This window comes from Puccinia triticina, chromosome 4A (genome assembly GCF_026914185.1).
Source record: "Puccinia triticina chromosome 4A, complete sequence".
Lineage (NCBI taxonomy): Eukaryota > Fungi > Basidiomycota > Pucciniomycetes > Pucciniales > Pucciniaceae > Puccinia > Puccinia triticina.
In genome coordinates, this window is record NC_070561.1 from 3,871,823 (window position 1) to 3,890,470 (window position 18,648).

Sequence of the window (18,648 nt, forward strand, 5' to 3'; positions counted from 1 at the left end):
CTTGCAGATGTTAGAGTATTATTACATAAATAGACTCTACATACAAATTTAACCCTAGTCACTCACTTCAACTACCCAGCTAGCTCTGTTACACTTGCAACATGGATGAATTTGTGATGTTGTATATTGATCAATATATGTTGGAATTTCAGCTTCTTCTCTTTACTTACCCCAAAATCACTTTATTTTATGTTAATGTTTACTATGAAAAGTATCCTGTTTATTGATCTGACTTTATTCTTTATGGCGGCCTCTTGTAGTCTAGAACCCTGAGGAATAGCCTCTAGTATTAATTCTTATTCAATACTTGTCTCTATCTCATTTTTATTCATTATACATGTATTCTTTATTCATTATCAAAAATCATGTATATATTACTTTGGTTTTACAAGTAATAACATCATTGGTTCTCCTCCTTTCTGAGTCTTGACCACCTTGAGCCCCTCCAAGGTGATTCTAGAATTCTCACAATATAGCGTATATTGATCAATTCATTATTATTATTATTCCTTTTGATACCTTTGTCTGTGTTCCATGTCTCCTTGATACTCTTCTATAATCTCTCGCCTTCCCCCTGTGTTAGCTTCAAGCCACAGGAATCTTTTCATTTTTTTTGCCTGATAAAATTCATAAATTTATACATACACCAATCAATTCTTCCTGAAAAAAATACATTTAAAGTTTTAGGATTAATCCAGGGTGGCTGAGGGGTCTCAAAAATTTCGAATTGTTTTTTTTTTACTTCAACCATTGATAGTTTACCATGGTTTAGCATATTTTGGTCAGGTTCTTTTTTTGTCTACTTTTGTTATCAGCCACAGATCAATGAGGAACTAGAGGCCAAGGCGGCTGCGCCGCTGCAGGGGTCACTTTATGTAGTTTGACGTCCACAATCTACCCAACCCACACCCCAAGGAACCCCCCCCCCCCCCCCCAATCTCACCTTACACATACACACACACCAAAAATTGCACCTCCACCTTTGACTCTCAGGGAAAATTTAATGAAATTTTTGTTAGATTTGCCTTCCATTAATGTTGCCTGGTTTAATCTTGTCTTCATCTTGCTACTGAAATGCAGCCTTGACACAGAAGTCCACATCATTTAGACAGGCTCAATCATGTGGCACATGAAAAATTTTCACTATCAACATCTGTAGCCCGGAGTCTATGTATTCAGTTGATTAGTTTTGAATAATAATTTCAGGTCTTATTTTTCTCTCAAGTCTTCAAACAATTCAATAGTCAACTCTAGGATATGTTAGAATTTTTTGAAGACTTGAGAGAAAAATAAGACCTGAAACTATTATTCAAAACTAAAGTGTTTCATGATAAATTCATCAGTGAATTAGTACCTTTTCTAAGTCCCCTCAAAAAGCATGTCTAGAGGCTGTGTTGTGCTTTTTTGAAGAGGCTTTGTTAAGTTGTCTGAAACAGAAGCTGTACATTTTTATGAACTCCAAAGGCTTCTGAGTATTGCTAGCACCACATGCTTGTGCACTTGAAAGGGGCAAGTTGGTGGCTTGTGGCAAATTCGGCTCTGTGGATTGGATGTTGACCTGCTCTATCTAGGTGAATAAGCGAGACACTTGACTGAAGATGTACATTTCTTTAAAGTGGGAGAGAGGTTTGGAAGTCTAGAGTATGTAATGGATCCCAGCCCTTCTTTGTAGCCACTTGGCCTTTCACAAGACCGCTCAAGCCCGTCAAAGGGGTTACACCCTTCTGAATTTAATTCTTACAGCTGGACATCAGATCAGCAAGAGGATCTAGCTTGAAGATAGTGAAAGCCTGATGAGTAGGGAGTGTTAATTGTTTTTCAATTTGCTTTACTCAACCATCTACTTTGTTGAGCTTTCAATTACTCGGAAATCCTTCTACCCAACTCTTCTGCCAAATGATACTGAGTTGCAACAGTAAAATGCGTAGAAAGAAGAGTTTGTAGTGTGGAGAGCTTTGTGGCTGTCAGCTAGCTACTTTATCAGAGCTAACTGATCAATAAAAAATATAAAAATCTAAGTATAAAGTAAAAAGAAACTCTATCAGCAAAATAGCGTGCTAATGCGCAATGAGAAAAGTAAGCAGTACCCGTTTCGATAAACAAAATGCGTCTAGGCAGTAAGTGTACCACGCAACTAGGCACAAAAGAGTGCAACGCGTAACTAAGACACTAAGAAATTACCTAAATAACATAATATGGTAAGAGGACAGTGCTCATCAACGAGAGAAGCGCTTGTCTTTGGAAATTACAAAATAAAAAGAGCGCTCATCTTCTTGACGGAAAGAAACAAGGATTCCCCTTGTCAGAGAGATGAGCCATTCTCCTTGATGAAGACTCAGACAAGAGAAAAATGAATACTCTATAAATAGAGAGGGCGTCTCCTGAGTCAAAAGCCCCATCATCATACAAACCAACCAACAAATCACACTGCTCTCTTTTCAATTGAAAACCCAACCAGTATATACCGTTGCTTTGTCTGAAGTTCAAATCTTCTTCTTCAAGTGTGCCTCTTGACGCGCTATCCTTTCTCAAACAACAGCTCTTGCAAGAAGGAACTTTTCCGCTATCTCTGTAAGTCACACCGAGTACTCCGGCCCTTAGTGAGTTAGCAAAGTCTCCTTTCTTCTGTCTCCTGGATCTTTTTCTTGAAGATCTTTTCAGGGGAAACATCAGCAAAACCAAACCTGAATCTCAAGCCCCTGCTGCATCAGGCACTCCTACACCCCTGTTATACAGGCCCTGAAAATCTACGGAGGGCACTTAAATACTCTTAGCTCTCAGAGTTAAGCCCCTCCGCTAAAAATATAAAAAATATTTTTCATTTTTCCCTTTTTTTGCCGGTATCCTCTACTCGAAACTGCGCTATCATCCATTCTATCCAATACTGTTCTGTATTTTTGCAGCTGGTGTAGCTAGAAGACATCAGTCTTGGCATCACCACCGCTGACAGTGGCTATCTCAAGAGTTGACTCTTGCGCTGTCCATAAAGGTTGGCTTTACAGCCAGCCAATCAATTTCCACAGGGTTGGGAAGCCGTGTTGAGGCATTTCAATCAGATATTTTTTGTAGCAAGGTCAAGCAAACACCCAAGTAGATAGACTAAGTGAACAGACAACACAAAGTGGTATTTTTTGTGATTTTGTAATAATGAGATGTCTTTGGCGCCAAAGACCCTCTTAGGGTTGCTTGAGAACCCAGCGAGGACAAAGCTGTCAGCGTTGGAAGAAGTTTCAGTGCTGAAAGCAAGCATCATAGATGCACAGTGAACTTAAGCTGCAGCGCATCCCGCTTGGCATCTTTGACTGACGGGTTTTGGTAGAGCAGGCCGCCCATGCCTGCTCTCAACACCCGTGGATGCAGGCGCTTGGGCACTGGGAGGGAGATGATGATCTTCTGACCAAGATTTTTGGATCCCTTGGAGTGCACGGCAGCCAGCAGATCAACAAGCGAGAGCTCTAAGGTCTTGGTGACCAGTTTTTCCCCAGTTGAAAAACTTGTTGCATCTTTTGCTTCACTGCTGCATTGAAATCCGCAAGGATAAGGTTGGATCATCAACCTTGGAAAAAAAAGTTGTGGCCGCAAGGAGTTGGATTCATTTGGGTACCTCTTTGACAGGGTTGATCAGCGCGGAGATGAGGGCTGGAATGAAATTCTCAATTTCTTTGTTGGAGAAGAGCTGGGAAATCAAGGATGGAGTGTGAGCACGTGTGGAAAGAAATTTACAAGTACAAAAGACAATCTGTCAACTTACAGCGCAAGATTTGGTCAAAGAGGTACAAGCCACTTTCTTGACATCAGCCTTGGTATCTCAGATCGCGGCCGCGAAGACAGAGACAATTTTAGGCATTGCCTTGAACATTTGGTCCGCGGCATTGATGACCAACACGTCCAAAACGTTAAGGGCGCCAGTTTTGAGTTGCCATTCACCAGTGGTGGCAATCTGGTTGAGCAAGACTGGGAGTATGACATGAAGAGCCCATGGGTTCACAATCTTGATGAGGCTGTCCAAAGTCAAGTAGCTTGTTGCCTAAGGCTTCAAGGAGCTCGTTGAGCTCCTTACAATCAGCATGGGCAAGGACAACAGGTTCGACATCGTGACCAACACCCTGACTGCACAGCTCAGATAACAAAGTGCAGGCACCTTTGCAAGGTGGATGTATACGGTGTAAGACTCGAAAGCGGTTGTGAAACCCTTTTGCTGAATGGAGAAGGGGATGATGGAGGTGCAAACTCTGCCCTTCTATACTATCAGATAACAAGACCCACCAAGCTAAGCTTGGCAAGTTTTAATCAAGCAATAGGTCTGGTCTAGTTCCAGATGAAGTTGTTTGATGACAGGTATGTGAGAGTTGAGAGTGATTTCAGTAGTTATTTGCAAATATAAGGGTTGTAGTGATGTGTGGTGGTGATGGTAATTGTGAAGGGTGGTATGTAAATAACTGGGGAATACTGAGCTGAGGGAAAAACAACTGGGGGGGAGAGAGCTCCTTATATAGACAAACGTGAGGGATTTTAGCTACAAGGGGGACCCTGAATGAGGGATTTTAGCTGGTGGGCTGCGTATAAGTGGTGTCAGAAGATACTAAATACAGGCAAAAAGTGGGGTGAGAAATGAAAGATGATGTCATAGTAATGCAAGGAGTGCACAAACAAAGCGGGGACATGTCAAATACAGAGGTACTTCATGCAAGGGGTGCATGAGTGGTGTCAGATTAATGCAAGGAGTGCAGAAATGGGGTCAGAAGACTGCATGCAGCTGCAAGGGGTGCATAAATGAGGCGGGGACATGTCAAATACAGAGGAAATCGGGTTGGTCCCCTGCGTATGCAGTGGATTTAAGAGGGATAGAAAAGAGTATGTGTTTGGCTGGGGCTGAGTATGCGTATACTTGGGAAAGGTGACTTGAGGGGTGTGACAGGTTGATGACTGGGGCTGGCCGTGTCCATGAGGGTCCAAGAGGGTGTAACTTCCAATCCAGCGGGGTTCCAGTGACGCTTCCAGTGGTGACTAAGTGTGAAATTGGCCGTAGAATCCATTTCTGAGGTCTATTTGGTGGTATCTTGAGGCGTATTGTGAGTAATTATGTAGTATAGAAAAAACTTTTGATTTTTCACTTTTCCGTCTACCACAACGGGGGAGAGGGTTGATTTTGATGTGAATGGTTGCATTGATTATAGCAGGCCTGGGGCAGTCAATTGGTGGCTGAATGCCCTGAGGTTTACCGTGATTGCAGAGCACCTCCAAAGGCTGTAAGAAACCAGACCACAAGGTTGCTTATGTTTCAGCTTTTTATATAATTTGAATACTGTTATTACTTACAGTGTTTGGTTGCCTAGACCGGATGAAAGTGCGGGGACAGTTGTCAAGGGTGCAAGGTGCAGTGCAGTGATGGATGGGGGTGGCTCGAAGGGTCTGACCGTAGTCGGCAGGTGAAACTCATTGTTTTTCACCCCCTGAGGTTGATCTAAAGCCGCTCCTTCTGATGAAAGCGTCTTTCAGATATAGTATTCCAATTTCATTCAAATTTTTGAGCGCTGGTGGGGGTGGAGCGGCGGAGTAGTTGATTGTGGTGCAATGGGGAGATGTGAGCATCGCATGGGAGCGCGAGTGAGTGCCAGGACCTCCGGTGGTGGCCAGGTGAATTGCTTGTGAGTCTGAGATGGGGTTTGGACAAAATAAATGGAAGCCCAAGGGTTGAGGCGGAAACAGTTGGCAGAGGGAAAGCAACAGCAACGTGGCGGCCAATGGTATCAGCCACGGCAAACGGGATACATTGGTGAGGCAAGTGAGTGGCCTGTGGGGTATTTAAAGAGGGGAAGCATTGAGCTCAATGACACCCCAGGGGATCCAGTTTTGTCCTACCCTCTCCCTGGGAGCCCCCTAACTGCTTGGTTAGGCCCTCCCTGGACACCTTTAAAAACCGGCCCACTTTTGCTCGTTGCTACGGCACAGCTGGAGGGTCATCCATAGGGCCTTTGGGCCTTTGGGGATTTTCAATGTGTGCTGTGAGATAAATGTGACTTTTTGGTTGCATTTTTTGAGAAATAAACACCCCAAAACTTAGATCTAGGGGTCTAGGATTTTGTGGATTTAAGAAAGTGGGATATTTCCAAATCACATTTCATTGGACAATTGTTCTGCATATAAATCCCAAAATATTATATTTGGGGTCACATCCATTATGCAGCAGCTACAATCTGATCACACCAGGGGGGAAAGTGTGGCACTCCCTGGAGAGTGCCAGACCGTATGTTCCTTTGGGAAGACTTTCTGATGTCAAATGTGTGAGCATGTGGGATTTAGGCTTCAAATATGTTGACCTTATGTTCAACTCAGGCTGATCTTTGATCCACTCCATGGTGAACATGTTGGTAATTGAGTTGAGGGTACCCCCACTTGATGCCTGGTACACCCTGGTATTCTACACTTGGTGGTGTGTTTCAGGAATCCATTTGAGACCCCCTCCACTCAATGAATGGGTTGTAAAGTCATTGAGTGGAGATTCCCTCCACTTGATGACTGTTGGACAACCATTGATTGGAGGTTGTGTCCAGTCAATGACCATATCTAAATTACCAGCCACCAAGTGGAGACATCCTCCACTCAATGACTGGTTTTTAATGTCATTGAGTGGAGGGATTCTCCACTCGAGGACTGGTGTTTATACTGGCTGTTGAGTGGGGGGGTTCCTTACTTGGTGACTGGTTCTACTGGCCATTAAGTGGAGACACCCTCCACTTGATCACAGTTCACTAGGCTGGGAAAATTCCAGAGCAGTGACCAGTACTGCATGTTAGTCATTGAGCCGGGCCTGTCCCAGCTTTAAGGACTGTATGTACTGTACTCAGCGCGGGGAAAGTCCCGGCTTGATGGACAGTATGTACTGTCCATCCTGCTGCACTTTTCCAAGCTGAGTGGCCAGTGTAGGCTGCCTACCGCGCTCGGAAAGGCTGACTAGATGACCAGCATTTTCTGGTCATTGGGCCAGGGCTTCTCGCTGGATGACCAGTATCTACTGGTCATCGGATTTGAGCTCGGAGAGGCTGCAGATCGATGACCAGGGCATGATGCCTGTCAAGCGCGGCCTCTCTGAACTCGATGGCCAGTTTGTGTTGGCCATCCAGTTGGAGAAGCCCTGGTCCAATGACTAGCACCTATTGGTCATTGTTCTGGGCCTGTCTGAGCTTGGTGAGCAGTCTGTACTGTCCACCAACCTCGGAAAAGCCAAGCTGAATGAACAGTATTTAGTGTACTGCTCATTGAGTTGGGGCTTTCCCAGCTCAATGACCAGCAAACAAAGGTCATTGAGCCCGTGTAAACAAGCAACTCGCCAATGTCCACCCTGATGTTTGGCCAAACATGACGGTGGACATAGCGACAAAAAAAAACACGCTCCCTTGACTTGTGCCCAGATTGAAACTCCTGGAACACAAGCTTTTTTGGTGATTTGCAACACATATGAACACCATTTTTGCCACTACAAAATGATGGTGATTTTGATTGTTCTGGATAAAGCAGGTCAAAAGAGCATCATTCTTATCTTACACCTGGTGCTAATAATTACCATGTGATAAGAGCAATCAACCCCATTTTGTTGCACAATGGCCACGGACATAATGGTAGGTGTGATGAAGGTATGCTACCTGGAGGAAAAAATTGCCCAAAACAGTCAGGCAAAAGGTGTGAAGATGATCAATCTACAAGACAAAAGGTATGACCCTGCATGCTGAGATGTGTGTGGACATTTCAGAGTTGACTTTTCACCTCAGAGTTCAGACCAGCTATTGAAATCTTTCTCCTGCTGGTTCCAGGATCATCAAAATATTGATGCATCTTTTGATATCCACCAATCTGCCCCCTTCCCTCTGTGAAGCTTAATAATTTTAACCTCTAGCTGCTGCATTTTTCAGTCAGATGGAGGTCAAGTGAAGGAAAATTGTGCAATGTGTATTCACATACAAAATTTGCATGGACCCAAATGAACAGCTGACCGCATGGCAAACTTTAGCCTGCATAAGTGGACCATCACTTGGTAAACATGGTTGGTGAAAAGGCCTCTTTGATTGTTCACATTTCATAATACAGTGAGGGAAGACAGGTTACAGAGGTTTTCCCAGCTTTGACACTGTGTGATACTCAAAAAAGAGAAATTTAATTTTACATAACTTTCCTCCCAATTGATGAAGGGAACAGGCATGGCAGAAATATCCCACAAGGATTAATCTACCAGTTAGCCGAGTCTTTGAGGTTGCTATAATTTACAGCTATCTTTCATTATGTGATTTTATGTGGATTTTGATTGAAAAAAATCAGCCCTGAAAAATCTTCCTTCTCACTTGGTCAAGAATATCTTTGAGCATCAGGATAGTTACATTCTTGGCAAAGCATGTGGTGAATTGAAGCTCACATCCTGGATTTTGTTTGATATGAACCAAACAGAAAATTTCAACTAAGATATTTCCATGTGTTGGAATTGAGTTACAGATCATCCCGCAACCACTTCACCTACAGTTACGCATCTGTTGGGAAGAAAATTGAACAAAGAGTTGCGACTCACATCTAACTCACATCAGACCATTTGACTGACAGAATTACGGCCTGGCACTCTCCAGAGAGTGCCACACTTTCCCCCCTGGTGTCAGTTGCCAAATGTCACTACTTTGTTAGTTTCTTTGTGTTTCTGCCACAATATCTCAACTCAGCATGGGAATCATTCCTTGATATTATTACCAAAATTCTCAAAAGCCCCCAAAGATTCATTGTGTACCTTGACTGACCACTAAACCTCCAAATGTAGCAGCTACAATCTGATCAGTTGCCAAATATCACTAATTTGGTAGTTTCTTGGTGTTTCTTCCACCATATTTCAACCCAGCATGGGAATTCTTCCATGATATTTTTAACAAAATTTTCAAAAGCCCCCAAAGCTTCATTATGTACCTTGACTGACCACTAAACTCCAAAATGTAGCAGCTAAAATGTGATCAGTTGCCATATATCACTAACTAGAGAAAACGGCTGCGCCGCAGAACCCATTTATCTAGGTGCATCCATGAGCGCACAGAGGCAGGGCCAAATTACGCACAATTCCAACAAGATTCTAAAAATAACAACTACTATGGAACAAAAGTTGTGTTCAACATATTCAACACAAAATTAGTAAATACAAGGTATGGTGAACACTACACAGTCTCAAAATTCTCTGATAAAAGGGGCTTGTTAACCACATTGAAAGTTTCATTGTACGTAGATTCAGGCATAAAGGCTATCCCTAGGCTTCCCACAAACGTAGCTCTAGATATGGTAACATAAAGCTGCCCATGTCCAAAAACAGCCTGGGGAGGAATAAGGCTACAGTATCCAGCAATTGTCCTTGCCATTTATTAGGGGGGTTCACAATTGAATTTTACAAAACTTTGGAGGTCAATTTAAGGCCTTTATGAACATAATTTTAAAATTTTGGCAAGATGTCCAGAAAAAGGTGTGACTGATCAATCAGTGCAATTTATCAACTTTTGAGAAATATGTTCATAAACAGGTTAAAATGGGTCCTAAAGTTTTCCAATTTTCAATTGTGAACCCCCCTATTGGTTGTCATTGCAAATGCGCTTGCAACTGGGAACTGGAATCTGGAGAAGGGTGAGGCAAACTTGAGATCTGGTTCATGATTGAGTGTGATTTGAGGTGGAGCTTTGATGGTACCAACAGCTGTACCTGTCAGGACCTTTACCCAGAGCACAGTTCTTTGCACCTCAAGCAGCAAAACTTTGTTTCCATTGGCTAGACCATCCTGAAGACAGATATTGCGCAGAAAAACCAATGGCTGCCTGATTTTCAATTCTAGTCTATGTTCAGAGAAATTTGGGACATCAACCTTGTTCAAGAATTCTTCTGGCAGGGCCTTTTCACTTGTGTCTAGCATTAAATCTATTGATTGCGAGACATGGATTTGTTCAGGAAATAATCTGAGACACTGCTTGTTGATAGTCTTGACGTATTTGTTCAGCGGGGTCATAATAGCTTGGGATTTGTGATAATCTGATAGCACTGATTTGGAAAATGAAGCATTTTTCCTTAATGTTAAGAATCCATACACAAACTTGATTATATCTGAAATCAGGCTGTTTATCAATGTGTTCTTGAAAAGGTACCCAAATTGCAATGGGACTCAATCAATCATTTCCGTTTTATTTGTTCCCTCCCCAATATTCAACTGCCATTTGTTGAACTTGGCTGAACCTGAATCAACATATGTATCAGTGCCACCTAACAATTGGATGTTGCGCCTCAATCAATATTGAAAGGTTTTGGATACCCGTACCTGCACATATCATCCTTCCAGCAGTTTGAATTTAGACCACACAGACCATGAAGCATATTTCTGGTAAATATCCCGTACAGGTGTGGCTCTTTGTTGGGGTCAGGTTTTTCAGCCGTAATCAATGAGTCAATCCAGGAAATGGTTTGGGGAATGGCGCCAGCGCACGTGATTGCCATGAGGTGAGCATGTGGGAGTCCTAGTATTTGAAATTTGATTTTAAAGATGTAAGCTATTTATTGCTTGGGCCAAGCCATCTTTCTTCAGAATGTCCTCTGATAGCACTACAAAGTTCTTTGCAAATACTCGGGTAACAATGTCCGGTTGTCCTCTTGGATTTTGATTTGCCTCTAATATATGCTTCCAGGACTTCTCTCCAATTTGGATTTGCCGTCATAGTCAAGAACAAAGCTGCTTGTCCAAATTCTCGGACAACAGCCATATGTAAATAGCATCTTGGTAAAGCTGAATCATATTCCGGGGAGATCCCCCAAACGTTGACGGGAGCACAACCCAGTGCCCAGCTAAATCTAGTTCATTTTGGAGTGACTCTGCTAGACCTCGTTACATGGCCGCCTTTAGCTCCTGCTGATTAAAAACCACCCAGTCCAATCGAGAACATTCAACGCAAATGCATAGGTCACCAATTATCTTGTGAAACAGCGCTTTCCTGTTGATAATAGCCAAAAATTTCTTGTGTTTCACAAAGCACATAGAAGCATACCACTTGCACTGACTGATCCCTTGTCCTGCCAGGTCCAAATATCAACAGTTGCAACTATACATTTGAATCAATTAATTACTCACTGTTATTGGTGTTGGTATAATCCCTCAACCAACCCTGTTCTCCATAAGGAAAAAAGGGGCATTGGTGTGCCAAATATCCCAGGAATTTGTCTGTGACGTGTCTGACTCCAGCGCCATGTGTTTGTAATGCTACATTACGTGGACCAATTCTCTCCGGATCAAAGAAATCCAATATGTACGTGATCTCATTGACTCAAGATTTATTGTAAGTATTGGTGTTGAGCCCAGGCAAATCAAGAGCTTTCAGGAAAAATGTAGCAGCTGGATTTTTGTCCAATTCTTGTCCAATTGTGCGGTCAAACTTTGTGTAGGAATTATTTGCGGAAATGAACTGTTGAAGCTGACTTAAGATCTTGAAATTGACGGCTCCCCCACATTTATGTTGTCACATGTGAGTTTCCTTGTCATCTTCACCGCCAATGACATAGATTTGAGCAAATTGAGCTTTATCCTTGTTACGGGGCCAGTTCTCCGGTAAATTGTGGAAAAGGGCTCCTTTGACTTTGAAAGTATAGACACCACATTGTCCTTGTGTTGAATGGTCCACCTTGGTGCCGAACAAGTGCGTTGTTATAGTTCCGCATTTGGCACTGAAATCTTTTTGAAGCTAAGGCACCATGACTGATCAGTCTGACCAAATCAAAGCAGATGTAATGGTAGACACCTATGCGGATCTAGACCAGTCAAAAACCCTTTGAGGAAACCGGGGCAGTTGGCGCCGCTCTAGGTGACCGGGATAGTGACTTTTCCTTTCTTGGGAGAGTGACTTTTCCTTTCTGGCAACACATAGAATAGGACACGCAAACACCATCTTTGTTGAGTCCAGTCCTTTTGCACCAAATGCAAGGAAGCAATTTTATACCGTGGACTGGTCGGTTATAAGATTATTTTGTTCATTGGCAGTGCGGCGGAAATGCCAGGTGGGAGGCACCGGAGTGGGAAAGTCCAAGGTTCCCGGAGCGCAGTTTTAAAGCCAATTACTCCTGGAGGAAACAGTTTAAAACCATGATCATAATAAGAGGCAGGTGATGGTTCTGCATGTCCTCAGTTTGGCCAAAAAAGATAGAATGCATTGGAAAAATTGTGATCATGGTGCAAGTGTATAAATACTTCTTGCAATGAGTGTTGGGCAAAAGAGATATTTACAATGCATGGAATGAATTGGGTCATGACAAGGTTTTGAAAATACTTGGATTGGTGTTTATCTTTGGGGAGTATGGGACAGGATGGTATTGATTTGGATCAGGGAATAACAATACAAAGGAAAGCGAGTGTTGTTCCATGGCAAAGAGAAAACGCAGGGGAAGCAACGCGTAATAGAAGCAAACAAAACCGGTTGCGGGATGTGTTGCGGGTATAAATTGACCTGCTATTTCATTGGATTCCCCCCAGGTCGCAGATTTTCAGACTCATTAAGCTGCCTGGGGTGGAGAAATTATGGATTTTTTTTCCAGCAAATGGGAAATCTCTGTTGGAGATTTGGTAGCTTCTTGGTGTTTCTGCCACTATATATCAACCCAGTGTGGGAGTTCTTCCATGATATTGGTACCAAAATGATCAAAATCCCCCAAAGATCTATTGTGTACCTTGAATGACCGCAAAACCCCCAAATGTAGCAGCTACAATCTGATCAGTTGCCAAATATCACTAATTTGGTAGTTTCTTGGTGACTCTGCCACTATATTTCAACCCAGCGTGAGAATTCTTCCATGATATTGTTACCAAAATGTTTACAACCAAAGCTTCATTTTGTACCTTGACTGACCACTAAACTCACCAGCCAAACCTCATTGGAAGATCGGAATCTCTCAGGCCAAAATGTGGACATTAGTCCCAATTCCCTCCTTTGGAGGTCACGCTTTGTGTGAGGGCGCTTCGCACCAGCCCAGGCTGTACCAGGGCCCTCTGAAGTGGGGGATATGTGTTAAGTTAGGAGGCAACCCGTGCGGCACAGCCAAAGTCGCGGCAGGCAAGTCGCCAAACCTAAGTCTAATGGATCGCAGAGCAACCGGTACCGGCCAGGATTAACCAATCCCAAACCAAGTTACACCGCGCTCACCAGAAGTCCAGAAGTTGAACGCAAGTAAAAATTGGTTATAAGCCAAGGTCCAGCGGATGCCCCGTGTCAGGACCAAATTTGGCGGGTTTGGATGTTGGACAAGCTTACTCAAGCCCGATGTGCCAGGTCGCATCCTCAAGTGAAAGAAGAGAACCAGCAATTACACCTGCTTACGTGCCAGGCTCACTTTTCACTTTTACAAGGGTATTACAAACCCATGTAAATATGTATCGAGTTCAGAATAAAGATAATGGATAGATTGTATTTGTAGACATTGTACATCAACAGAGTCACGAGAGCTACTTTCTGCTACATTTCCGCGAAGAGAACAGCGTTTGATACAAGGATTCCATACAAGATTTATAGGTCTAGAGAGAGATAAATAAACGGTCAACAGGTATACTATGAGAGGAACTAAGCTTTTAGTAACAACGGCAAGGAAGTTTAAGCATCTGTGTGGGTGATGAGCATGGCAACTTGCTTTTCGTCGACTTTGCCGGCATGCGTTGCCTCAGCGGTTTCCTTTTGCTAATGGGAAGAAAAAGCATTCTTCTAAGTCTTTCGTCCATGATTTCTTGAAGAAAACTGGAATGGGGATATGAAGGTAATACTCACTGGGTTGGCACAAGCCTCCATGATGCCATGAACACCTTTCTCGAGGTCCTTCAAAGGGCTACATATGAACAAAGATCATCACAAAGTTGTTATCAACAAAAACTGTTGGGTCTTTACCAATATGCAAGCTGGATGGGATCGCTTACATGAGACCTGGGGCCACTTTCTCGTTGACGGTAGCGAGTGCGAGCTACACGAAGAAGGCCGATCCCATTCATCAGCGCTGTGGATGAAGGGGACGGCCAAATCAAATTTTACTCACCTTGCAAGTTCCATGACTAGCTGTCGAGACTTTCTTCTCGGACAATTGGCGGACAGCACTGAGATGATAGATAAACAAAAAGGAGATCATGAGCTGGTGCATAGAGCACTGAGACAGATTTGAAAAGATCAACGTACTCGAGACAATCCTTGACGAGGAAAGTCTTAGCAGCTTCGCCATGGGTGGAACAAGTAACTGATTGTCCAGCGTCTCGGCGGAAAAGTTGTTCGGCATCAAGGTTGATGGCACGTCTGCTGACACTTTGAGTAGCATCAGTGGCTTTGGCAAAGAAGCCGCTGGACAATGCGAGACGGTTGGGGAAAAGCGAGTATCCGTAGCACGGTCCGCCGAGGAAGTTGATGTAGCGGTTGTAGAACCTGGGAAAGGCGTTGTATAGGTAGTAGCCGCTGCCCATCCCCCATCTGTTGTTGAAGCCGAATCCACCACCACCCCAGAAGAATTTCTCGTCGACTTCTTCGGATTTCGGGCCGGCCTTGATCTCATCTGCGCGGGAGATCGCGACGAGGACAAACAGAAGGGTGATCAAGTGGGCGAAAGAGACCATTTTGTGATTTGAAAGATTTCGAGAGGTTTCAATAGGGTTGATGTTATCTAAACACTGCACACGGTGGACTGGAAGCTAGGTGGATTGGATGAGATGGGATGGCTGATGAGATGGGATGGCTGATGAGATGGAAAGACGAGGCCGATGAGGGTCCTTTTATTTATGTGGACATCCTTACTACCCTACTGGGAGTCTCGCGGGTTTGCCAAGGCTTCCTCCAACAGCTCGCTTGGTCTCCCTCTAGCGAGATGAATGAAGTAAGTTTGCTAGCTCATGGCAACAATGGAACACGTCTCTAAACCCATCTAGAACAACAACGGATCATGCAAGGAAGAAGGACAACTGGTCTGGGAGCAAAACTGGTTCAATTATTCGAGATCGTCCAAGACCAATCGAAGGAGACTTCTACCCCGATGGCGTTTGCATTACGGATCATAAGGATGGGAAGAGGAAGCGCCGGTTGATGTTCGTGACCGAACCGCATGCATGATGCACCCGACCGGTTGGCTTCACATGCCAGCGCACGACGCGCCACACGTTTAATTTTTAGTTCTGGCCACCGTTGTTCCTGCAAGCTCTAGACCTGCCTCTATCGCAACGAGGGGAGGATGAAGGATATATACAATTGCAGAGTGTTTTTCCGTTTGTCAAGCAGAGAATAGGGTGCAGAGCCCTCTCTGCACCCTGTTGACCCTGGAAATTAGAAAGAAAGTGGTTGACTTCGAAGCTCCCGCAGTCTCAGACAACATTGTGAATTGGCCATGAGTCTGACCCAAATGGCTTGATTTAGAAGCAAGCTCTAATTCGATTTCAATCATTTTTCACCCGCATGTAAAATTTATTAGTTCCCTTTGAAATAACATTTGTTGATGACGACAACTGAAGTCTTCCAATGGTTATTAGGCATGCGTTGGGAGTGGGATCGAAAATTCCCTGGGGTGAGATCAAGCATTCAACTTTGGCTGGTTGTTTCTCAAAACCTAATCTAGTTGGGATTGGATCAAAAATATTGATTGGGTCTCCTTTGAAGATATCAGATACTAGGGTCAGATTTCAGCCTGTAAGGAATTTATTCAGCTTAATAGAGCGTTGGGATGATCATGATCAAACATGTCATACTTTGATGTTGAGATAGGAATATTTCTGAGTGTTTCTTTGGGTATGGCGTATATAAAGGAAGTGTAGTATACATGTTTACAACGAAACTCCAACTGAACATTCGACTAGTGCAAAAGATTTAGTTTTGTTTATCCTTACAGATTTTAATGATGCGATGTTGTAACTCAGAACAAAGAGATAAGCTAATTACAGCACCGGCGTTCTGATCAGGGTAATGTCACACACACATATGCAAAACGATAAACCTGGGTATTTTAAACCATCGCCAGTGAATGACGTATCACCAACCCGAGAGATCTCCAAATCCTTTCCGACGCTTAGCCGCCTGCTTCACTCCGATTTCTTCGCTTACAGCCGCCAGTTCTCCAGGTCGTTTCTGGGCTCCATTAGTCTTGAGCGAGTTATTCTGATTTAAATATTTACCAACGGTCGACCCGCCGGTCGAGTTGCCGCCGACTGCTTGCTCCTTCTTAGCTACATCGCCCAGGTTGGTACCAAACCAAGTAATTCGATCCTTTTCCCTTGTTTCTTTGCGTTTCAGCTTATCTTCGAGAGCTTCAAATTCGCTCTTTTCTTTCTGCAACCGTTTGCTGAGCCTTTCCTTGTACTTTTCAAACGGATCATCGAAGATCAGAACGGTGTTGATTTTCAGAAGCTTTAGTGGTTTATCGGTTAATTGGTCAATCGGAATCGATTCAAATTTTCCTAGTACGCTGTCACCTCCGACTACCCTTCCGAAGACCGTGTGCTTGTTGTTCAGATGGGGGGTTTCGCGGAATGTGATGAAAAATTGAGATCTGTAAAAAAGTAAACTTTCATTAGCTGAATTTTTGGCGACTGGATACAACAAACTTCGGCTTGCCCATTCGTATCTTTGCCATGATTTGCCATACTGAGCATACCTCGGCTAGTGTGTTTGTAGGCGTTTCGCAAATGAAATTCATCTGTTACGATTAGAGAGAATATAAGCACTAAGCCTGAAAACAGCGGATGGCTTCGTCCCTGACAGTCGAATCATACCTCCGAATGGCTTTCCCCAGTAGCTCTCCCCGCCTTTTCCAGTACCTGTGGGATCACCGCCCTGATCGGCTCCACTCAAGCACGAGATGAAATTAAGTGGCCAGCATTTTCAAGATTGAGGTTTGTAGGGAGAACTAAAGCTGACCTGAATCATGAAACCCGGTATGAGCCGATGAAACTCCGTATTATCATAGTAACCTTTTCGAGCCAGCATAAAGAAATTATAACACGTACGGGGAGCCTAGATCGTGCGAATCAACAATCAACCAAAAAGATGCTTAAACATTCGCAATCTCACGCGTAGATACATTACCCTGTCACAATATAGCTCCACATTCAGATCGCCCAGGTTGGTAGAAATCTTGACGTATCCTTTCTCTTTGATGTGCGAGAACATGAAATCTTCCTAGTTTGAAAAATATGTCAATCCCAATCAAGCAAACCTTTGAGGCAAGAAAAGAGCTGTAGACTACCTCATCGATGATCTCCACCTCTGTCTTGGTGGCTGGCGTAAGGCTGGTGCTGGTAAAACTAGCCGCCGTCTTGCCTGTCGAAAAGACACTAGCATTATATGGTGTAAGTCCTTTCGATGAAGACATCGATGACTCCGGGACGAGACCCTGTTGAGTTGAGGTAGTATTGAGTGATGCCGACTTCGAAGGATCTTTGTCTTTTGCGAGTTCTTTCAACACCGCCGAGACCGTGCTGCCCGCAGCTGCTACATTTAACCCCCTCATCGGGTCTTTCCTCAGAGCCTCGATTTCTGCTCAAGCGATGTGAAACAGAACCGAGTTAGGTGGATCATATCCAGCTGTATTGGTTATTGAAATAACGCTTGCCTTCATTAGGTACTTTGAGGTTATTTTTTAAATGGTCAAACCTTGAGAGATCTTTTTTCTCGATGTTGTGGGGATCCTGTGAATGTTTTGGAGTGTCAGATAAAGAGATGTCGATTAGGCTCATGAGACGAGACATACTTGAAGGGTAATAATATCCGCTCTGGAGAACTTTTCATCGGTCACTAAGTCATGCCAATGCCCCGGTTTGATATTCAGTCGATCGATGCTCTCCCTCGAAAACACATTGCCTGATTTCTTGATGGCTACGATATGGGTATGTTCATTGAATACCTTGTACGTGACGGGGTCGTAGTAGTTATCCTCGGCATTCTTGAAGAAATTCAACTTGATGAGATCCTTAGAAGCCAAAGGAGAACCGGTGACAGGATCGCGAGCGTACTTTCTGTTAAATAAACGTCAAAGCCACATTAGCGCGCTCAACGAGTCGGCATTTCGAAACTGAGATCTTCTGAGGAGCGTGCGTTACTTGACATATGGAATAATATTGACTAGATCAACGGTAGATCCGTCGGGGGTGCACATCGGCATCTCGAAGGGCTTCAGGCTTATGGCGCAACAGTCAAATGGCAACTGAGATAGGAATAATATTGATTAATCAGCTCGCGAATGTTCCAATTCAAAATACATGGCTCGTAGTGGTTGACTCACCCGCTGGAAATTCGAGCCTGCCTTTTTCTTCGCACCTGCACTGGAAGCATGATGGTCGCCAAACTCCCCAGCATGTTCGCGATGAGTGATGTATAGCTTGTCGGATCCCTAGCGAATCTCACCACGCGAAGATTATCATTAGCCTTGCAGCTGTTTGCAGGAGTATCCCGTGGTAGAATAAAGTGAAGCCCGACTCACGTGACCCATGCTAGGCTGACGATGATTTGGATTTTGATTCGACTGACTTTCGGTGGTGGTGTGTAGTTGGTTGACCGAATAATGAATTCGAACAGACAAGAATCACCGACGGGCCGTACCCCCGGGGAAAGGGTCATCCCCGACGTGCACTCCAGCCACCAGTGTTCTGCAGCTCAC

At 43.9% G+C, this 18,648-nt stretch overlaps 3 protein-coding genes across 3 annotated transcripts; all 3 read right to left on the reverse strand.

Moving 5' to 3' along the window:
* Positions 1-3,249: 3,249 nt before the first annotated feature.
* PtA15_4A446 (uncharacterized protein) lies at positions 3,250-4,093 on the reverse strand (the record flags this gene model as incomplete). Its single annotated transcript, XM_053168330.1, has 5 exons — positions 3,250-3,462; positions 3,605-3,676; positions 3,752-3,787; positions 3,836-3,991; positions 4,061-4,093. The coding sequence occupies 5 exons, from the start codon at positions 4,091-4,093 to the stop codon at positions 3,250-3,252; spliced, it is 510 nt and encodes a 169-aa protein (XP_053019550.1).
* Positions 4,094-13,628: 9,535 nt separating this feature from the next.
* On the reverse strand, positions 13,629-14,476 carry PtA15_4A447 (uncharacterized protein; the record flags this gene model as incomplete). Its single annotated transcript, XM_053168331.1, has 5 exons — positions 13,629-13,712; positions 13,800-13,857; positions 13,946-13,989; positions 14,062-14,119; positions 14,364-14,476. The coding sequence occupies 5 exons, from the start codon at positions 14,474-14,476 to the stop codon at positions 13,629-13,631; spliced, it is 357 nt and encodes a 118-aa protein (XP_053019551.1).
* Positions 14,477-16,025: 1,549 nt separating this feature from the next.
* On the reverse strand, positions 16,026-18,608 carry PtA15_4A448 (uncharacterized protein; the record flags this gene model as incomplete). Its single annotated transcript, XM_053168332.1, has 11 exons — positions 16,026-16,542; positions 16,608-16,689; positions 16,766-16,826; positions 16,911-17,006; positions 17,079-17,171; positions 17,239-17,528; positions 17,605-17,680; positions 17,743-18,007; positions 18,092-18,195; positions 18,274-18,381; positions 18,492-18,608. The coding sequence occupies 11 exons, from the start codon at positions 18,606-18,608 to the stop codon at positions 16,026-16,028; spliced, it is 1,809 nt and encodes a 602-aa protein (XP_053019552.1).
* Positions 18,609-18,648: the final 40 nt, after the last annotated feature.